The sequence below is a fragment of the Argentina silus genome (assembly GCF_951799395.1).
Source record: "Argentina silus genome assembly, chromosome: 10".
NCBI lineage: Eukaryota > Metazoa > Chordata > Actinopteri > Argentiniformes > Argentinidae > Argentina > Argentina silus.
Genome location: NC_139664.1, coordinates 19,618,251 through 19,641,826, shown reverse-complemented (window position 1 = coordinate 19,641,826; position 23,576 = coordinate 19,618,251). Strand labels below are relative to the sequence as shown.

Genomic DNA, 23,576 nt, shown 5'->3' with positions numbered 1-23,576 from the left:
CAATGCCAAAGAAAATTGTTAGGCCAAATAACCAATTTATGCTATTAATGGCATTGGGTGCCGTGAATAAATTAAAAGGTCATATAAATTGGCTTGCGCATGCAAGAACTGTTAGGTTTGTTTGGTTTGTGACGATTTCCATTTGAGCAAAGATAACCTCTGTTGAAATTCGAGCATTTTTTGCGCGTTTAGAAACTCAATGGAAGTGACACACAGTTACTTAATGGAAAAAGTACAGGGCCAAAAAAAGTCTGGCAAACCACCCATGGACAAGTACTTCGTCCGTCCTGTTTACTACTGCTAAGTCGAAACGTCCCAGCCCATCCCTGAAACTCGCTCCCAGCTACTAAGTCAAGTGACGCCACCACGCAGCCATATTGTTATTACTTTCAACGAGCGAGCCGCTGCCCGCGGAGAGAGGCAAGGTAGAGGAACGGGGGCGACTGCCAAGTTTGGAATTTAATTAAACGGAGCTACAAGTTACTTGGAAGTTGCTGGCCGAAGAAGTTGACTTCGGGTATGTATTGTTCTTAACAGTTACGGAGTATTTGATGTGCTAACTGGCTAGCGAAATACTTTTCCCAATCACACCACATCAATTCAATGGATTCACTATGGAGGAGTTGGATCAGTCTTTAGCATTGCGTTAGCATTGTGGCTAACGGCTTCTGCCAAAGTGCCAGTGGCTAGCTAGCTGAGTAAGTTTAAAGCTAGGTCGGTTAGTCTATTACTATTAGTGTAACTAACTGTAACACACACGCGTCTGTATCCTAGATAAACCTACCTGAATTATAGATCCACCTAGCGAGATCAGCATCAGGTAGATCTGGATGTAGTCTTAAAAGGTAGCTAGCTTGCAAATTAGCTGACATAAGCAGTCAGTCTCCATTAGTTAGCTACTATCTAGCCAGGAGTTAGCCTGCACTGTAGTGGTAAAGCTTGACCACAAATCCATAACTTTCCATACTGGGCGATTAGGTATCACAAGGAAACTAGTCTCAGACGAACAGGATTAGCCATATTTAATCTCCAAATTTCAAAAGGTGATTGGTAGAATTGTACATTTCATACTGTTTTAGCTTGCTATGAATGTGGTAGTATCATCAGTGATCATCCGCAAGTGTGGTATAACATTGAAACTGCTGACCACAGCTGTCTCTGCATCAATGGATCTGGGTATTAGTATTTTTTTTTATTTTTTTTTGCAGTCATTTGTTTTACCTCGTCTTGTAACATCGTAAGGACTATAGTATTTAGCCAACAATCTAACGTTAGTGTGCCTCTTTACAGTGAAACTTTTTACAATGCGCCGGTTTTTGGTTTGTGGTTTAGTACTTTGCACCTTGTCGACATTAATTATGCAGTCTACGTACCCACCTGCATCCTGTTGTGAAGAAATAATTTAACCAGTTATCTCTACTTTCACCTCCACAAAGTGCAGGGGACCAACAAGACATAAAACAGCATTGGCCACTGTTTCTACAACCGTTTAGCGTCAACAGACATACACCCTGTTCTTTAGAGATGGTGCATGCCATTCTCTCATTCAGGTACTGAATGCAGCAGTACCTAAGGAAATAAGAGGTACTATACCAAGACTTGACTTACTACTTGGACACAGAGAATACCATTTTATATAGGTCAATGGACTAAGATGGCAGTTACTACCTACCCCCAACAGATAATTTACTGAGTCACCATGTAGGCTTATTTAAGTACAGCTTAGCATCAGACATCCTAACATGCTAGTCACATCTCAGGGCGTTTGTTTACTCAGTGTGAAACCCTTTAGGCTACTAGGCCTATAGCACACACACAAACACACTCTCAATTTCTGCTACCCTGTTTCTGATCCTGCCTTCAGTGCCTTGTCTATCATTTTCAAAAGTTGTATCTTAGCCTAGATGGAAAAGCATATTGAATACAAGTCTAATTGTTCCTTTTCCAATAAGTGTGTCAAACAGTTATAGCTTGATAATTGAATGCATAGCCAGCACAAAGTTGTTTGACAGAACATTCTTGTTCTATTTTCTCACCAGTGTAAAACCAGTTCTCCCAGGTTAGATGAGGAAAAATGAAGTTGACTAGCTCATGGGAAACCCTCCCACCCTAAGGCAAACAGGCTGCTTCTCTGCAATGGTACAGGATGTTACTCTGATTTGGTTCCTGTAGGCTTATCCAATACATTCAATCCAATATGGCTCTGTTTATAAATGGATGCAGATTAAACACGCTAAAATACTGCATGGTCAGACAAGAGTAGGTTACCTTGTCTTAAGCAGCTCAGATGTGCTTAGTTTGCTATGGCATAAGGTAGTAGATGGCACTTTGCTCTCTAACGCTGACTTGGTTTTCAGGAAGGTGTTCAGACACAGAAAGTGGCTCTGATTAATGGGTGAAGAGTTTTCTGGGGTTTTCATTATTATGTAAACATTTCACTTCTGCATTTGCTGTGTGTGTAGGGGGGGGGGGTTCTCTTGCTTTCTCTTGTTTGCCCCCCATCTGGCATGTTTGAAAAGGCACACAATTGTTTGTCTGCGATAATCTCTAATTGGTTGGTTGGCACGTATGGCTTTGCCACCTTGATAATTTTACTCTTGAAAATGGTCCACTCCTTGTACCCGTTGCATAGGGAAGCTAACAGTCAGCAAGATGTGAGAACCACTTTCCTTGCTAAGCAGAAACACAGGCTCAGGGACAGGCTCCCATCTTACCCCTAAACAGTGGTCACTTTCATTTCTCTGCTACCTGTTATTTGTTCTTAAATGGCCCAGAGGTGAATGTGCTGTACACATCAGCACATCTGAATGAGTGAAACAGATGTCTTTGGAGCGCATTCCTCAGTGTAGCCTTACTCTTCAATCTAGCTGGTACTGCTACCACAGACCCCGTGCCTGAATTTAACGAGCACTACCAAAAACCTGGAAAGAGTTTGGAAGCGCTACAGTTTCACACGTCATCATCATGTGGTTAGATCTGTACAGTGTTGTTTTAACTTTAAACGTCATTCTACTAAATGCTTTGCCTGCGGTTATTGGTGCTTTCTGAGTGGTATGTGTAACTTTTTAAAATGAAAGCAGAAGCTAAGATTACGGAATCAGCTACACGACACGGTGCCTTTTGACCTCTACAAGCCTACAGCTAATCTGAAACCGGTGTCCCAACTCTCGACCTGCACGGTGATTTCTGTAACCCTGTGAGCAGTCTGAGCAGACGCCATAGGCTCAGACTTACTACAGCTCCCACACTTCCTGCTACTTGAAATTGTAGTGTTGGGGATTGTGTTTAAGTAATCATATGGCCTAAAAAGGAAAGCGTGTTGTGACAGAAAGACACTTCAGCCTCATGTTGTGTCAGCGTTTGGCCTGAGAGGCAGCTGAGGTCGTGGAGGAGTGACCTCATGTAGTTTTGTGCTCACTGAAGAATGGGCCAGTCACTTTCCTTGTCCAACAGTGATTTAGCAATGTGTCAAAATAAATTGCAAGCCTTCACCCCTGCAAGCCATCGAAAGAGCTTAACATTCTAATCGAGTTGTTGTTCGTTTTGACACTTCAAAACAGTGGGGATGGTTTCTCCTCATTGGTCTAACAAAGGAGAATGGTTTCTCCTCATTGGTCTAACAATGGAGAATGGTTTCTCCTCATTGGCCTAATGTCCCTCTGTCAGATAGGATAGACCTAATGTTTTTACTCGTTTATGAGTCAGCAAACATGCACAAATTATTAAAGGAAGCTTTCCTCCCAGGATTCTCTGTAGACAAAGGCAGCTGATAAAGAAAGAGTTGTCCTTCAATGACCTATTGTCCTTGTTATGGCTTTCATCTACACAACCATGTTGTCTACAGTTGTCTGTAATTTACACAGTGGAATTTCCCACACCTGCTCATGGTTGAGATCCCATACCGAGTGCTTCCCAAACCTTTTTGGGTTGTAACCCCATAAAGCTTGGAGAGGCTACTTTTTTTTTTGTAACCCAAAGGATTTTGTAACCCAAATCCTATGTTTTCCAGCACATTACCCACAATCGGGAAACAAGGCCTCATCCGTACAGCTCAAGTGCTTAGGTTTGATGAGTGTTTTTGGTTGAACTGGGCCAACGATTCTTTCCTGAGTGAACTGCTGCACATAGGATTGGATGCATAGGAGGGCAGTGTGGTTCACCTGTCCCAAATGCATTCTCTCTGCTAACATCACTAGGACTGTCACTGTCAACAGTCGAAGTGGAACAGTCAATAACTGGATAGGACTTCTGTCCCCATCAGACACTGTTTGCCTAATGATCACAAAGTACCTTGGAGAGTATACACATTGGGACAGAAGCCGCAGAGGTCATGAATAGTTAAGGATGACTTCACTATGCCTGTGTTTGAGCTACATCAAGAGTCCTCTTTCATGTATGTATTGATACCCAAACTCATTTAGGATCATAACTCATTAAGGATTGGTCTGGGATGTTTGAATTTATTTTGACTCCCTTGTTGTCAAAGTAATGAAACATGTCAGAGTTGAAAAACATACAGCATACTGGCCTAAACTATAGTGATGATGCGCCGTTCAAGTTTAGTCAAAGCAACACTACCCAAGGTATCCATTCTCCCTTAGAGGGGCAACCCCCAAAAAAAGGTGGACATCATGAGGGTTTTCATTTCGGCCTAAACTACCTTGAGCATAACTTAAAAAAAAGTAAGGGTCTGAATCGAAATCTGCAGCAGCTGTGAGAGGGGAGAATGGAGTGTCTCCAATAACAATGCCACTGGATCAGCTCATAGCTTCTGTGAATAGGAAACACCACCTAATGGTCCAGTGAGTAGTTTAACCTCTGCTCAGTCCTGCTTGCCCTCGTTCTCTTCACCAGGCCTGCACACCTGTTTTTAGATATCACACAAACACTCCCAGATACACAACAGATTAATCTCCAATCCCCTTATCTCCGCTCATATTAAGACTTTGTAATCCGTCTTGTAGGCATGCCATTTGCTCGTCATGGTAAGCCAGTGAGTGTGTCCTTTGTAGTACATCAGTAGAAAGACCTCTGCACAGGTAAGAGAATGAGAACTCGCAGTGCAGTGGCATGTCATCGGAGAGAGAGGGGGAGTACACTGTACGAGAGAGAGGGGGAGTACACTGTATGAGAGAGAGGGAGAGTACACTGTATGAGAGAGAGGGGGAGTACACTGTATGAGAGAGAGGGGGAGTACACTGTATGAGAGAGAGGGGGAGTACACTGTATGAGAGAGAGGGAGAGTACACTGTATGAGAGAGAGGGGGAGTACACTGTATGAGAGAGAGGGGGAGTACACTGTATGAGAGAGAGGGAGAGTACACTGTATGAGAGAGAGGGGGAGTACACTGTACGAGAGAGAGGGGGAGTACACTGTACGAGAGAGAGGGGGAGTACTTTGGGCACTTGCTGCACAGGGGCCTTGAGTAGCTATAGTGGCCTTGGATTCTCTAATCAGATCCCATGTACTTCTGTTCTTTATCTTGAATCCACCTTCCCCTCGGATAGGGAGAGAGACAGAAGGGTGGGTGAGAGCAAGGAAGGTGAGTCTAGTGGAGCGCAGAATTATTTACAAGGCTGCATTCTGGTCACTGGTGTTACACTCTCTGCAAAAAGGGTGCAGACTGTACAAGTCAATTAAGATAAAATGAAGAGAACGTTTCTGGTTTGATAGTGAATTGGATGGCGTCTCCTGTTGAGCAGCTGGCCTACATGCCGATCTCTCTTTATAGTGAGAGGTGTACTCTCTGCATGCTCACCATCTCTCAAGAATGATGCAGGGTAATTACTTCCTCTTTGCTGTAAGTAGAAATTTAAAAATAGTCTGTGGCAAGACAAACCAATATTTAAAGCTCTTTGACTGCCGCCCCCCCCCCCCCCCCCCTCAATACACCAGCAAGTCTACAAAAAAGCTTTTCTGAATTGCTATACACACACACACACACACCCCTACCTACCTCTAGGCCTGCCTTTATTGAAAAACCAAGCTCTTCTTCGAGGACTTTACAGGTCCAAAACAAGTTTATTTACTGCATGTCCTCTTTTAAAGGCTCAATTGGATTATTACCTTTCTTTGGCAAAACTAGCCTTTTCAAAGGCTTCCAAGGATCAGCTCATGTGACCCAACATGGCAGGCACCGGCGTCAACAACACCACAACAGCTAACACAGTAGACAGAACCTAAGCCTAAATGACTTCACTGTAATATTTAATCTAGGCCTATTACAGCTACCACTTCTTTAAACAGTGAGGCCTCATTATGGTCTATTTCCCCTAAAATGGCATTTTAACAAACTGACGTTGAGACATCCTTTATTATTTAGCTGTGTTAACATCCTATTACTATGCAAAGTGTTCTCTCCCCATGAGGGATGTGAGATTAGAAGTACCTCACCACATTCTCAGTACCCTACTGAAGAATTCAGTGATTCAAAACCCATTTTGACAACAGTTCAGTACAAGAGCTTGGGTTTCAACACTTGAACCACATCACTAAAACACAGGAGGTCAGTGCTGAAGGAAAACAAGAACCGTGGCGCTGTTTGCCACCATGGCCTCATCTGCCGAAGCATCTGCCTCATCAACAGACCTAAATGGATTCGCTTGTTTTGGAGGCTGCTGTATATGACACAAAAAGCCTCTTTCTCTCTTTTCACTCTCTCTCTCTGCCTTTGTCACTACCACTCTCTCTTGGTGGCTGAGTCACTTCCCTGCCTTGCCAGGGTTCATGTGAGCTGGTGCTGGAATTGAACTGCGATGCAGGGCAGTTGCACACTCCAACAGTGGTCCTTAAATGTGCAATCCTTAATTTGGGTAATACTTTACATTTTAGATGACATTTGCAAAAGGTTTATACATGGTTTATAATTCATTAATAAATTACTGAACCAGTTTATTATTCAATTCTAAACCATGTACAAACAGTTATAACTCATTTGTTTGGATTGTTCGATATTCACTTGGTGTTTGCTAAATAGGGAGCTTGCAATCAGGAGCCAGTTATTAATGCTTTATAAATGAGCTTATACATGCTTTAATAACTAACCCTAATGTGAAATCATGCCAAAAAGTTGCAGTTGTAAAGTTATTGCCTGAGTTGTGGGGATGATTTGGCTGGCACCAAACCAATTCAACACATCTTTACAAACAGTACAATGTGATTTTTTTTTTTTAACCATGGCCCATACTTGAAATCCTTCTATCATGTATACTTATGGAGTAAACATGGTTATCAAGATTTGTAACTGATGAAATATGATCTTAATATAAAGTGTAACACTGTTGATCATTTATGAGTGGCTTACCAACATTTATTAATGGGTAATCAATATTTCCAACTGATGATATGTGACCTTAATGTAATGTGTAACACTGTTTACCATTAATTAATTAGTTACTAACATTAATTATTGAGTTACAAACATTTGTAACTGAGTATAATTAATGTGCACCTAAAAATAAGACACTCCACCTTTTATAAGCAATTATGAACAGTAATGCATGTTTATAGGGCACATCAAGTAAAGTGATCCAACATTGCATCATTCATAATAAGTAGTCATAAACAAATAATTCACAAATTGTTTATTCATGCTTGTCTATACTATAGTAAGTATCAAAATGAGCTTATAGCAAGCTAGCTAGCGTATGGAGCTAGTTAGTAGCATCACCATTGAAGTAAGTTGCAAGCGCTATGTGATGTTTTTTTCGAGTCAGCAGCTGGCCATAATCCACCGATCATTTAGAAATGTTATCATTTGATAGTTTTGACCAAATACTGAGTAGAGATCAACAAGAGGATTTTTTTCTTCAAAATAAAAATACTGCCCTATAAACTATCAAATATTTAAATGCTAGTCATGCTGAAATGTAACTAGATAACCTGCTGTTACAGACAGTGACCTGTATATTGTGTCCCAGTAGCAGCCATTAAATCCAAACTTATAGACCGTGACCATCATTGCTTCAGACTATGATTCTTAGCACAGCGTTGCGTGTGTCTCTTTCATTATACCATTGTACCATTTAGACAAAATAGGGCACTCACTGGACTATATACACATTGTATAGAGACATTATTACAGTATTGGACAATTTTGAAATATTGTTGGTAATAAATCCATATCAGTTATTATAAAAGTGTACTGGCCTGCTGTTGCTGTTGTCCAACAGTTGTCCAGGCCTTACCAGAAATGAAAGCATTTATAAGTGTATTTATAAAGCATTAATAACTGGCTCCCTATTTGGCAAACACCAAGTCAATATCGAACATATCATAACCCTAACTAATGAGTTTTCACTGTTTGTAAATGGTTTATAATTGAATAATGAACTGGTTATACATGATTTATTAACTAATTATAAACCATTTATAAACCCTTTACAAATGTGAACTTAATGTAGTGTTACCTTAATTAGTTTTTCAACCAAATGGCTGGCCGGCCACTTGTTTGGGGTAAAGTTGAAAGACGGGGCTGGAGAGATGTGACCACCTCTCAAATTTATAACACCTAGTTCTGGATGCAAGGACAAACAGTCATTGATATTCAAATGAATTTCAGAGCTAAACAATGAAGTAAAACAATCAACGCCTAAGGCCTACAGTATATTTTGGGTTATGATAAGTTCATTAGGCATTTATAAGTCATTATTTGAGAACCAAAGGGTATGTATCAAATTGGCCATTGAACAGCACAATCGATCTCAGATTGTGCCTTCAAAGTGGTCTAGGATAATCAAGATACATTTTTTACTTAATAAAGACCAACATTTTTGCAGTGCTGCCTGTCTGAGAAACCCATGGATATTTTTAGATATCTCACATTTTGAGAGACGCAGAAGGCTATTTTGCATGCGGGTGCCTCTTCTCTTCAATGTTACAGGAAGCACTGGGGGAAGGAGACATTCATTATTAGTGAGGCCGTTCCCCCATACATTTCCATTAGCCCGGATGCCCTCATGCCTATGGAAAATGTTGGTATAGGCCTCAAAATGTTGCTTCAGGGACATTTGGGGAGGTAGACTGAACTATGCTCATTACGCCCTCCCTGTATACCTAGTAAACTTCAAATTGCGAACATTGTCGTAAAAGTGCTGACTTGAAGCTTTGAAGTATTTTCATGTCTGCATTACATTAGGGTGTAGACTTATCTACTGTCACAGCCTCAATCTGTTCTGCGAAAAATGGCTAGACAAAGAAAGCTGAGCGAGACGACACCAGGACAGAGCCCTTAATCAATAAATCATGGGTTTATCTTTAGCTACTGGTGCTCTTGTAACCTTAGGTAGACTTGTGACGTCAAACGCACCAACATTCAAAATATTGAGTAGCCTAGTGCTAGCTTTATCCATCCATGACATGCGAAATGATAGTCATCTCCACTGTAGCATTCAAAACAGTGCACATAGCCCAGTGTAAACTGATCCACTCTGATCCAAAATATAATCATAGCCATTCCTGTGCCTTTTTAACCCTTTTTTAACATTTATTTATTTAAATAAAATGTTACAGTTGGTTCGTATTTACATCAAGCTCTCCACCTGAGAGATGCAAATACCTGGTAGGCGGTGGCACTGGTAGCTTTAATTCAGCATCACAAGTAGTGGTCAGTCTGATGTAGACTTGTTGGACGTGTTTGAGCATTCATGTGTTTGTGTACAAGTGTTCCTGTGCATACATATGCCAGTTGAATATGTCAGTTTTTCAGAGTTCAGAGAACCTTGTGACATGTTGACTAGGTGCCCAATCCGTGTGAGGGCTGAAGCCACAGGTGGAATGCTGAACAGTATGATTAGTTTTCAAAGGGCCTGTTGGTGATGAGGAAGCCCATGGTGTGAGCCTGGCACTTGGGCAAAGGTAGGCTCACCACCTGCCAACCTGGCAACTGAACTCTCTCCCACCTGCCAGCCTGGATCACTCCAACGAGATGAGGCACAAGACAGAGCAACCATTGATCTCCCTTAGTGACAAACTCTCCAGGTGTTGTTATGGGGTGTGTCTGGGGCTTTTAGGGTGAGTGTGAGTTTATCCTGAGTGTGTTTTGGCTACCTCTTGATCTCCTGTTATTAGTTTGTCTCTGTTTTGGTGGAGTTGTAAGCCTGAAAAATAACTGAATCAAGACTTTGAAGGTTTTGTTTTCAGCCATTTTTTATTTTTATTTTGAAGTGGTGGTATTATTTGTCAACTGTGACATTTCTGAAGTGGTGATTTATCCTCCAGAGGAGCCACATATCACTCAGCAGTAGGCCCCCTACAAACCTTCCCACTATACAGCACCAACATGTATGCTCTTTATCAAGGGTTGAAAATGATTGCACAGTTATTTCTCTCAGAAGGCAGCACTGAGATGGATTGTTTTTCCACCGTCTGATGTCCACCGTGTCTCATACTGAAGAGGCGGTGTGTGACCCTCGTCACTCATGCTGTTACTCAACATGTGTGGGCCTGTCTATGGAAGAGAGAGTGAGAGTGCTGTGGGGGTCTTTCAACTAAGCCTATTAGTAGTGGATCTACTAAGCTAGAAACTTGAGCTCCAGCAGCTTTCTGCAGCCAGACAGAGACATCCCCATTCATGAGTTCTAACCTGAGCCGGTGAGTAGTGCAGCGCGTTAGTGTAGTCTCTGGGTCTCATATCAGCCCAGGGTGGTGCAGGTTCAATCCACCCACTTAGACCTCTTTGTCTATACCGTCTGTTAATTTCCCACAAAAAAAAAAAGGATGGATTGGGGAAAAGAGTTGTGGGACTATTTTATCTGTTTATCACTGTTAATGTACCTGGCTTTGCAGCAGTGTTTACCCCCCCCCCCCAGTTTCAGGCTTAGATGGAGCACAAGAGCATGTGAATATAGCCTTTCTATAAACTCAAAGGTGTTTTTATCCTTGAAGTGGGATATACAATTCCATCTGTCTCCACCCTGCTCACTCTGTCTTTGTGTTTAAATATCGTGTCATGAAGTAGAGGTGAGTCACAGTGGTGTTCGGGTGGACGTCTTGTTCGAGCTCGTTGGGCTCTTAAGCCTTAAAACAACCACGCCTGTACTATCCCAGGCCCTGTGGGTGGCGCGCCTCGCCTCTTCCCATAAGATGCTGAACGTCAAAGTGCTCTTGATTTAAAATCTTGTTCACATGCAGACGTTGAATAGAGTCAGTGCTGCTATATAGAAAAGTTTTTCAGTGTTAGTGCTATGCTTTGAAGTTTACGCCCCCCTCTCTCTCTCTCTCTCTCTCGCCCGCCCAGGCCTTGCTCTAGATATCCTCATCCATCTCTTTGTTGGAGCTCAAGCCTGTTTTCATGGCAGTGGGCAGCAAGGCTTCACTAACGAGGCTAATATGTCACCCCTCTGTCTCCCAACAACCTCCCCTCTAGGGTCGCACCAGGCTCTACTCCGTTTCTCACCCGTCAGTCGTGTTAGCTCTCCTGCTGGCTGATGCACAGATCACTCGGAGCTTGTTTGCTTCCTTACAGTGTGGCCAAAGCGCTAATGTTAGTGTTAGCGCCTGCTGCTAATTAATGTGATCACCGCAGTGGCATTGGGATAGGCCTGAAGCGACATCGCCCTTCTTTGATTTTTTTCTCCATCTCTGGTCCTCTCTTCGTGTGTGTGTGAGCAATTTGAGCCTGGGTCTGTCTTGTGATTGAGTTGTAAGATCAAAGGTTTTCAGATAGGCTATGTGTGGCAAGTGTTTGCCGTATGCTTGATTTGAGTGGTCAAAATAGGCTTAATCCATCTGTGGACATACATTTATCATACATGCGAGCGTCTTTGTGCATCACTACTTCAAAAAAACCAACAGCCAGGGTCACGTGCCTTCCATCTCTCACAGGGCACCACCCCCAGGCCCCGGGGGCCCCAGCAGCCTTCCATCTCTCTCATCAGTGCCCTATGACCTTTCTGCCATCAGAAATGCCCAAAAGCCCCAACTGAGTATTTCCTTAGCTGGCATCAGGGTCAAAGCAGAGAAGATTTACACTGAGAGGAGGTGGGAGACCTGAGGGGTTGCCTTTTCTTGGATCAGGGGCTTTCTCTCTCTGGTTTCAAGCCAGTATGCTCTGAAGCTACAGATAGACTAGTGTCCCTCAGGGGTATGGCACAGGGAATTGGATTGAGGGAGAAAGTGGAGAGAGAGATGGTGAAAGAGGAAAATAATGGTGAGAGAGTGAGTGAGGGAAAGATCAAGAGAGACAGGGAATTTGTCCTCTGGACGGAGAGAGAGATGGAGCGAGAGAGTCAGAGACAATGTGTCATCAGTAGTTAGGCCAGTTGGAGTAAAAGAGAATGATGGGTCAGCTACATCATCCCTATCAGGTTAGACGTTTTGGGACCATTTCAGATATTTTTAGCATACTCTCATAATGTTGTCATTTTGTGGACATAATTTTTTATTTTACATCTGTCTTATTCTGCTCCAGCATGCAACCAGATGGTCTGGGGTGCAGAGGAAGGTTGAACATCTGCAGCCATTAACCTCAGTAATGATAGTTCAGTCAGGACACTCACATCAGTTTACCCATTTATTGTATGAAAATGGTCATGTATTTTAAGCTTGGCATAACTGCATGGCTCCGCTCTGTATAGCTCCCTGCCTGGAGTTAAAATGACAACAACAAACAAGTATACAAAATGGCAGAGAGCCTGTGGCTGATCCAACCCCCCAGTAGGTAGGCTACATACAGGGTGACTGAGTGGGTGGAGGCTGGGGGTGGTGGGTAGAATAACCAAACAAAACTCTCTCCTAGCCAGTACAAACATGAATACCAGGAGGAATGTAAACCTGGCTGCTTTTAAACCTCTGTCCCTTGAACATGTGATGTTTTTGCATACGTGTGAACCAGCTGTCCTGTCCTGTCCTGTCCTGTCCTCCAGGAGTTGTTTAAGATAACACCTTTTGGTAGTCCAATGGCATAGAAACCTAGTGCAATGCTGACAAGTTTTAAAAATCCTTAAGGCAGAGGAGCCTCATGTAGGTTAAGTTTTTGGAGAAAACCCTTGTCTGCTTCAGTTTGACATCCGTCGATCATGCAATGTTGTGTGATTGTTGAATCCTTTTCATCACACTTTTCCTGTTTGTTTGTCTTTTGTATGGTAAAAGAAAATTGTCCCCAGCATAGAGTAATAGCTAATAAAAATATGTTGCTGTACAAGGTTGGACCCCAACATAAGTAAATTCTTTCAATGCTGTTGAAATACATTTTGCTTGAGTCACTCTCTTCATATCTCTGCCTTGCCAGCCATGTGTCTCCTCTATTACTTTTCACATTCATAGGATATAATGTACTGTGCACGCATTGCACAAATGGGACACTTCTTTTCACATTATAACTCTGTAGGGCTATTCATGGGTAATGGTAAATCAAAGATTAGAAAGGGACTAGCTCAAGAATGAAAATCTGCTATTTTGTGACTCACTCCCTTTTTCTCCTTTCTTTTTCATGTCTCCCTCCCCCCCTCTCTCTCTCTGTCTGCTCCCAGGAGGGGCTAAGATGGTGGACCGGCTGGCGAACAGCGAGGCCAACTCCAAGCGCATCGGGGTGGTGGAGGGCTGCTTCGGTGCGGCAGGACAGCCGCTGGCCATCCCAGGCCGCGTGCTGATCGGCGAGGGCGTGCTCACCAAACTCTGCCGCAAGAAGCCCAAGGCGCGGCAGTTCTTCCTCTTCAATGACATCCTCGTGTACGGAAACATCGTCATCCAGAAGAAGAAGTACAACAAGCAGCACATCATTCCGCTGGAGAGCGTCACCATCGATACGGTGGCCGACGAGGGCGACCTGCGCAACGGCTGGCTCATCAAGACACCCACCAAGTCCTTCGCCGTTTACGCCGCCACGGCAACCGAGAAGTCAGAGTGGATGAGCCACATTGGCAAGTGCGTGGGCGACCTGCTTGAGAAGAGTGGCAAGGCGCCAACAGGCGAGCACGCCGCCGTGTGGATACCTGACTCGGAGGCCACTATCTGCATGCGCTGCCAGAAGGTCAAGTTCAATGCCGTCAGCCGCCGCCACCACTGCCGCAAGTGTGGCTTTGTGGTGTGTGGCCCGTGCTCCGACAAGAAGTTCCTGCTGCCCAGCCAGTCGTCCAAGCCTGTTCGCGTGTGCGAGTTCTGCTTCTCACAGTTGGCCACGGGGGGAGGCTTGGCCCCGCGCTCGGACTCCTACAGCCGACCGGGGTCAAAGTTTAACAGCAACAACTTGTCGGACGACGATGACGAGGACGACAGCAGTGATTGAGAATGACTCGACTCCTGTCAACCGTCCTTCTTCCTTCTATTCAGGAATGAATTAGTGCTATTCCATTTATTATTTTGGGTTTTGTTTTGTTTTTAGTGTAATTGTGTCATTCCCACCACTGCTTGAAATTTGCAACAGAGGATTAGTTCATGGTGTTCATTCAATGCTTTTGAGGAACATGCTCTTATTTTGTGTCTTTTTATTTCTGGCTGGAATTCTTTTTTCAAACCATGATGATGTTGCGGTGAAATGCCTGTTGGAAGTTGTTGTAGGTTCGGTAAACATCTGAACACTATTTGCAGACTGGTTGCTTCCTTTATGACACTTCACCTTCTCCACCGTCCATTCTCTCTTATGAATGAATCAGTGGACCCCACTACAGGAGAGAATGGTGCTAAGAGTAAATTAACCCCCCTCGCTGTCCCTAACTAATTTCATCTTTGATTTTATTTCTCTCTATTTGTTTTTCCAAGGAATATATTTTTCTACCAATGAACCTTAAGAGGTGCTTGTCCTTCCCGCAATGCTGTATGTATTTCTGCAGGGACAAGTGAGTGTTTGGCAGTGTTTAGGCATACTGTCCATGGCCCCCCTTTAAATCATTCAGGTAAAATACCTACGGTGCATTCATTTTAGCTCTGCGTAATTCCTTCAGTATTTTTCTACCTTCTATGTATATTTCTCCTCAACAACATGCTTTTGATAGAAGTGAATTGTCCTACATTTAACAAATGTCTCCAATGATCAGTATGTAAATCCTGGAAAGCAAATGTTAACTGTCTTATCTGTTTAACCTTTTGTAGTTTGTTGCTAATGACAAATCCGCTAAAGCTTTGTATGATTGTATGGTTAAGCTAGGTGTGTCTTAGGATGCCACTTCCAATTTGGTTTAACAGTTTCTCTGCATGGCTTGGCTTGGCTTGATATGAGATGCCGACAGTCAATCGTCCCAAAAATGAACAAAGTCCTTAATTATCACACAGTGCCTTCTTAGTAAGATATGTAGCTTGTTTAAAGAACAGCACGACTAGGAGTCAGTTTTTGAATTCTGAGACACAAGAAAGGATGCTGCATTGACCAGCCCACGAATAGATTTTTTGTCCAACACAGTGTGAGATATTTTGAAGAGGGGCACCATCTTTTTAAGGGGGGAAATCCATAAGAGTAGACCCTAAGTGCAACACCCCCTTTTGTACTGTAAGCTGACTTACGGGATAGCTATGGTTCAGCGACGTGACCTTAAGCACAGCAATGGATGTAGGGAAAGTGTGTGTGATTGTTAACCATGGTGTTTGTTTGTCGTTGAAGTGTAAGAGGGTTTTATGTTTTACTTCAAGAAGATGCAAAATAGAGTACAGTCAAGTGTTATTTATGGTCCTGGCTTAGGTTTGTGACAGATTGCTTTGTCGAGAGAGACTGTCTGGCAAACATGTGGTTAACTTCCACAGTGACTTGACCGTGAAGATCAGGAAATCAGCCCATTGTCTTACTGTCGTCTCCTCGTGTGCGACCGCTTCCTAACCTGCCATTCTAAGGTCAGAGGGCATGTGCTCTGTCAGAATAAAACTCACCACTGAACTTGGCTAACCCTGGAGGGAAAGCATTGGATACTCCCGCAGGAACTCTCAAGTGTCTCCCATCTACTTCTCTCAGAAAAAAAAAAAGACAGCCCCCATCCATACCTTCTCCCCTTCGTTCCTGTAAATTAATTGAGCTTCCCTATAAGGCGGGCTATGGTCTAAGGCACAGACCATGTGAACTAGGAACTGAGACTAATTTGTTAGAGGAACAATGGTGGACTACTAACAACCACAACTTTCCTTACGCAAATGTAAACACACTAACATTCAGGTTCTACATTCTGGGTTGGACCGATCTTAGTCTCAACACTTTCAATAGACCAGTTTCTCTTCCTGTGTTTCCATGGTAATATAGTATGTCTTCTTTTTAGCATTTTTACACTTGGAACAGTCAAGCTCACAGAAGACTTGAACTCATTTTCAAGGGTGTCTTTCAGTGATAAGTGGAATGTTTTTTCTGTTCAGAACCGTGTGTTGAGTGGCAGAACTGACAGTGAAAAGGGATTCTTGTGTTTTTATGCTTTTCTTTTGCGTATATCACTAAGGGGTAATAGTAGACCACTGTAACAGTGGGTTTCTTCAGCAGGCAATAAGACATGAGAAAATCAATACTTCTGATGTTTGAAAGCAAATCTCTTGACTAACCCATAGTCTCTAATTATCTTTTAGTTCTTTGGATTTACTCACAATGCTACACAGCTTCTTTTGAAGGGTTATCATCATACTTACGTACATGAAAAGCACCAATCTGGTCTCTCATATTTGGCACATCTATCTTGACTTAAATCCTAGCATATACTGATGTTCATCCAATGGTAATGTTTGTCCTCTTTCTGAATATTTTAAAATGACAATTCGTTTTTTTTTTTTTTTTTTTTTTTTTTAATTCTGTTGATTTTGTACATTTGTACAGTTTGTTTTGTAAAGTATATAGTTGTAAAATGACGCTGTTTCAGGTCTCCTTGCGCTCATCCCACCCACACGTATGGACTGGATTGACCACCAGCACTTTACCCTCCCGTCACCTCAGGAGAGTGGTCGCAACAAAGAGCTATGTTGTCATGAAGATCTTTGAGACAGGACTGGACTACAGAACTTCCTTTCACATCACCTCAGGAGGGTGCTGGTGGGGCCTACACAACCTGAGATTTAGATTTGTACGTCCATGAAGCAACAATTAATTTTTTGGCACAGAACTGAGAGAACAAGAATTCTGAAAGAGACCATACCATACCTTTTTAAAGAGGTTTACTTTGTCTGTTTGGTTAGTTTGGTTTGTGAACCACTCGAGTATCATGGATTTTTCCAAGTTCTCTTGTTTTCTGTTGGGTGGTGTCTTTATGTTATTATTTTCTTTGTGATTTGTTTTGTTCATTTTATTTCTTGTTTAAAACTTCTCAAAAGGGCTTAAAACTGAATGTAATCATGCATATCATCGTTAGATACTAATTCTCGGAAATATATATAACGTATTGCCTAAAGTCTGCCTGTCTTTTTGTGGCTTGATACTCACACAACACACTATATGCAGAGCATACATTTTGTTGCCCTGTAATTGGAAAATGTCCTCATCGGTTCAGAATTGGGTGTGTGCCATTGTGTTTAGTCAGCTTGCCAAGGCGGTGGTGACAGTTTTCTCAGGGAGCTGAGAACTGACTGGCTTATGACATCATATCTGGTTTAGTCAGATGACCTATCGTTACCTCGTGACTATTACCAGGCTACAATTCAGCTGCCAAACTCGTCTGTCAGTCCTGCTCAATGTTAAGCATGGGTGCAGGGTCTCAGTTTGCCCAGTGATCGGGTTCTTCGGTTTGCAGTTTGGCTTTTAGCCCGGGTCCTTATCCATTTGGTTTGGCCTGATCTAAAACAAACCTGATTGTCATGATAAACATTTTAAACTAGTACTTCAATGCTCTAATGATAGTATTTTTCCACATCCAAAACTAACATTTAGATAGTTGAGTCAAATGAATGACTCCACATTTTAGGACTTCCCAAATGAGTTTGATAGAAAGCTCAGGGGATGCTGGTGGAGGGAAAAAATCGAAGGACAGGCTCATTGTAATGCATGGAATGAGTAATGCAATGATTTTTGAATCATTCTGGACATGCCTACCTAATATTTCATGTTTCATCCATCTACACAACATTTTATTTGAATGAGTCAAAAATGTTCTTCAGTGTTTGATGAATTATCAAGAAGCCTTCCAAAAAGCCTGGCTCCTTAAGTCACACACAGCTAAAGAGGTGTAATAAAAACTGAAGAAGTGGTAAAAAAAAAACAAAGGATTATTGAAAGGAGAGGACTGGACAGGATGAGAATAAAGAATTGTATTCCCCAGTATGACTTCAGACGGTTATGGACATGATACAGCAGACTCTACACACTAGTGGTCACATGACCAACTAACACAAGTTAACATTACATTGTATCTGACTACAAGATATATTTTGTGGTTAATAATGTTTTGCTGATCCCTCTCATCGGATCCTAGATTCCATTAAGAATACCCAATATGCTATTACCATGCTTTTAGTTACAATGAATTGTGAGGAGTTTATGCATAGTGCAATACCTGATGCCGATGACTCGAGTCTATGTATTGTTAACTATGCATGTGAACATTAGACATTAATGGTGAACTCTGTGATAACCGGGTCACGATTATGTCATGCTGTTAACTGAACCTTTATCTAGTGCACAACATCACATTAACGCACATAGGAAGAATGAGAATAGAGTATCAACAAATTAACCGATTGAAGAGTTTCAAAGGAACATACAAAATAATCAAACTGTAGTAAACAAATGGAAGTTTAACCATAAGGATAACACAGGAGACCGGTGCACAAAGGCCTAACCCGAGAAACTCGAACAATGAATGGTCTGTATCTCCTTAAATATTCTCCAAACAATAGAACATAGGTGGGAGAGGCCTGTTGGCCTATACTATATACTATATAATACTATATAATATATATATATATATAGGCCTACACTATATACTATATAATAGCAAAGGAATTGCGAGGCGTGAAATCCTCAGAACGTCCACCATGCATGCATACAACATGGAACAGGATTTCACATTAAATCAGAATTCGGATGGTTGCTAACTATCATACTTATCATATACCCTGAATAAATCATTTGTTTATGCAGTTGAACTTGCCCAACAACATGCAAAAGAACCATCAAAAGTACTATGAAATAGAATAGCTGAATATTAACTAAATAGCCTTGGGCTATCATCACTCACATATTGCATCCCACAGGTTGCTGACAGGAGTATTTCAGTTGCCAAGAGTAGCTAAACTATCTCCCTCTGGTATAACAAAACTCTTGCTTTAGAGAGTAATAGCTCAGAGTCCAACCCAAATCCTTTCCAATTGGCGCACTTACACCGAGCACGGCCCCACGCTAATCTCTGCTTTACGGTTGCCATGGTAATATGGTGAGAGCTGCTCTGACCGTGGGCCAAGAATCATATTAGTCATATGGACCTGCTGTTGAACTTTGACCTCCTAATCTCAATGTCTGTGATATGTTTAAGTGCCATTGAATGTCTGTAGCCAATTGGCCAAATGCTCCAAGAGAAACTATGGAAAGAAATGGTATTAATGTAGCCTACTTAAACATTTTGTTAATTGCATTTGCAGCAAAAGGTTGGTAATGCTGTTAGAGTTTGTGATGTCGTAATTGATCAGCTAACTGAAAACCCTAACTGAAACACGCTTTCATAAGCTCTATCTTTTTTTACTATTTGCTTTTTAGGATATTGACTGACACCAAAGAAAAACGTTCAAGGTCTAATGGTTTGTAGCAGTCTTTGTCTGCCCCAGCGTGTGTAAACTCTTGGACCATTCCACACACTCTGATACAGCAGTGTGGACTGCCTCAACGCCTATGATGAGAGGGACAGAAAGAATGGGTGCCACTGTCACGCCACGGCAACTTGACCTCCCTTTGAAAGTTGGCAGGGTGATAACAAAAGGCTAATGGGTTAGAAGAAGACTGAAAGAAGAGAAAAGGGCTGAAAGAGGCAGTGATTAAGATAACGGGCCTGCCAATAAGAGATGGAGGTTTTGACTCACAATCGATCCTATAGCCCTTTAACAAACCAGTGTTTGTCACAAAGTGCTTAAAAGTGACTTGAACCTCAGCCACCAAACAGACCATGCACCAGTAAGAAAAGTCCTTTTTGATCAGATCAGTGTGAGATCAATATGGAGTTTTGTGTCGTTTCCATGGCACGCCCTCTCAAGGGGGAGTAATATAATATATGCCATTTAGGTGCCGCTTTTATACAAAGTGACTTACATTGCAGTGAGTGCATACATTTTTCAGTATATATGGTCCCAGCAGGAATTGAACCCACAACCTAAGCGTTGTTAGCACCATGCTCTACCAACTGAGCCACAGAGGACCAGTGGGGAGGGGAGAATGTCTGAGTGTCTGGTCTCAGATCCTCAGAATAGAGATGCAGATTGCTGGATGCAGTGCAAATGCTGTAGGGCACAACCTACTGGCAGCAGTTTAAACTGGATGCATGTAGCCTCCTAGCAGCTCCACTGGCAGTCCTCCTACTGCAAACAGGTGAGGGAATCCTGTGTAGAGGAAGAGGATGATGTGGATGTAATGGTTGTCCTTTTTAGAAGAAGAATGGGTAAAATAACAGACTTGGATTTAAAATCCACATAACTTCACAGTCTGCACAATATGGTAGACCAACAGAGTGGAGACCAGATGATGCCAGAAGAGTGGCTTTATCAGATGTGAATGCACACCCTGTACTGCACTTATTCTAATTCTATGGTTTTTAAAAACACAAGCTGTTACATCCTCTATCTGAGTTTGGTTTTGAACTCTGCGACTCTAACCCTTCTCCTTTCCTAGTTTCATTTGATGATTGGTGAGGGGTGCAAAAATGCCATAATGAAAAGCCCATACCATTTCTCAGTCTAACAGGTCTACACATCCATTCACACTGTTGTGTATGAGATGTTGTTTCACTCAGATGATCAAGGTAGAGGGAGTTTGAGGGAGTTTTTTCTAGACAGCATCATTTACATACAAACTCACACATTCTGCAAAGTCACATTGTTTTTCTCCACAGGTATTAATAGTCTGGCTGCTGTGTGCTACAACCGAACACCTGTACACTATTAGTCTGTCTATCTGCCTGACTGGGTTTGTGATGAGCCATTCTACTTCTGAAATATAGGCACAGTGGTTGCCCAGAGATGCGTCGAAAATGCATTGCTTTCAGAACTCTGAAAGTGGAAGTTGTCTGATTACTTCTCACAAAAGAAGTGTCACTTTAAAAATGTGATATCCGATACATTTCAAATGACACAGTAGCCACAGCAGAGAGCATACACACAATGACAAACTCGGATGGTTGAGTTCAATTAAGAGCGTTCGAGCATTCAAATAGCAAAGACATTTTCAACAAACCTGTGTGTGGAGGAGGGTCTTAATTAGTAGAAGAATGAGGTGCCTGCCTATGACTCAGCCTCATATCCACTCAGTCAATGAACAGGGAAAGTTCAGGCATGTTGGAATGCTATTTTGATGGTTATGCCCCATCAACCATATACAAAACCACACATGCAAGCTTGAATGTTACATATTGCACCTTTAAGTGCTCTGCTTTGAAACTAATCTTCACAGCATTTAAAACCAACGTGTCTAGGCCGAGGGGCTTCAGGTTGTTGCGATATCACACAGCTCTGTTTGATGCGGTTGGAGAAAAGCTGAACTTGGACCAGTGCTTGGAGGCTTCTGTAGTGATGTAAAACTGCCAAGGTTATGACTCCAGCTCTCCAATTATGACCCCCATGACGCTCTTCAGTGCCAAAATGAACCACCATATGAAACATTTGGCCAGGGTGCATCACTCTAGCAGTCATCTGGCAAACTCTGTAGGGAGCACGATGTCAAGAGGAAGTTGTAATTCACTGTACAGTGCACCCCCACACATTATTAGATGATTACACTCTACTGCTGTTTTCAGTGTTCTAAACATCTTTAATAACCTTAATGTCCTGTTCCATCAATCTACCAGTGTGAATGAAATGAAAGGTGGAGAGTGTGCTATTGCAGAGAATTGTGACACTTCTCATTTCTGAGAATAATCCTGTAGGAATAAGACATTGAATGTTTATTTGACTGTCATGTTTACAGTACTACAGAAATCATACAATACGACATATCTTTGAGTACTAACCACCACAAACTTGCTAAGCAATCTGTGCAAGCAACCTTTGGTTCTTACTGAGAGATATGACCTGCAGTTGTTCAGTGGTAACTGTAATTAAGGAGAGTTGAGGCTGTCCCTATTTGATTTGTGATTTCTTACAGGAAAACTTAAAGTACAAAATTAGTCAGTAGTCACCAGTCAGTATCATAATGGAGACCTGCTGTCAAAGCGGGGAAGTCATGAAACCAGATGGTCTTCAACTTTGGGCCCTGTCTAGAAACAACCCAGAGCCTCTACGCCCTCGGCACTTGTATCAATCAGGATCCATCAGGATCCATTTGTTAGATGGTAGATTTTCATGTCAGCTTTAGTTGTTACACAACGCTTTCTTAACAATGCATGGGCGGAAGGCTCTTTGTGTCGTCCTTTCTGTCCAATCTGTTCAATGTATCAGAAAACCTAAAAAACCACATCAGATATGGGTGTTCAAGGAGGAAATGCAATCAAGTTTGGTCAAAGGTCATCCGACAGTTGCTGTTATTGTAGCAAGATACACACTTCACTTCTGTGTTTTACCATATGCGTGCATAATTTTGCTCACGTAGTTATGCATGCATGTATTCTATTTAACCTTTTCAAATTCTTGCGAATGAAGATGTTCCTTATGCAAATGAGTCTGAAACAGACTCCTGTGGTTGAAGTGGATTTCCTGTTCAAACCAGAAGCCCCGGCAGCATCAGGCAAGACATATGGGGGGGGGGGAGCCCTGAGACCACATCAGGCCAAGGCTGAGTATCACTCCAAAACTGCCTATTCCTTCTGTCATTAACAACTTGGCCCTTTCAGAGATGAGAAGAGTGGAAAGATTCCAACAATTTTCATGTAGCGTACTTGAAGGCCAAACAGAGCTATTGCTACCACCCATTGAGCCCTTTCAGATCTGCAAGCTTGAGAGGGAATGTGACATGTTTTGGAAATGGAATATATTTTTTATTATTTTCTACATTGTAGATTAATATTGAAGACATCAAAACGATGACGGAACACATATGGAATTATGTAGTAAACAAAAAAGTGTTAAACAAACCAGAATATGTTTTATATTTTGATTCTTCAAAGTAGCCACCTTTTGCTTTGATGACAGCTTTGCACAGTCTTGGCAAGGTGTGTCCAAACATTTGACTGGTACTGTACACAACACCATAATCTTAGCTTCCTGTAGGGTTGTAGTCTCTCTGGCCATACTCAAACCTTAGCATGTAAATCTTATATTGTTGTGTAGTTAGCTACAATGGTTGTAGGTAAAGACTACTGTACAGATAACAGGTGGGAGTTGTGAGAGTAACAGTAAAATTAAGAACAAATATTAAAACAAATATTACAACATTATGCAAATGTCATAATCTAAAAAAGTCACAGTCTTCTGATGATATGGCCTACAGTACACAGGCCAATGGAAAAATTAAATAGCTGAAATTGCTTTCAGACAAAAGTGGGAAAATTATAAGACTAGGAGGGCGATAATAATCTGTATCTTTTCATACAGGCAAATTATCAGGGAAAGC

The 23,576-nt window shown here is 42.1% G+C and overlaps 1 protein-coding gene across 2 annotated transcripts; it reads left to right on the top strand.

Moving 5' to 3' along the window:
* The first annotated feature begins 394 nt into the window (after nucleotides 1-394).
* Nucleotides 395-17,286, top strand: plekhf2 (pleckstrin homology domain containing, family F (with FYVE domain) member 2). Of its 2 annotated transcripts, none has more exons than XM_083679519.1 (2): nucleotides 395-517; nucleotides 13,471-17,286. In XM_083679519.1, the coding sequence occupies exon 2, from the start codon at nucleotides 13,482-13,484 to the stop codon at nucleotides 14,223-14,225; it is 744 nt and encodes a 247-aa protein (XP_083535645.1). In that variant the 5' UTR covers nucleotides 395-517; nucleotides 13,471-13,481; the 3' UTR covers nucleotides 14,226-17,286. The 2 variants fall into 2 exon arrangements, with proteins under 2 accessions (XP_083535645.1, XP_083535646.1); XM_083679520.1 differs by lacking the exon at nucleotides 395-517 and adding an exon at nucleotides 13,219-13,324.
* Nucleotides 17,287-23,576: the final 6,290 nt, after the last annotated feature.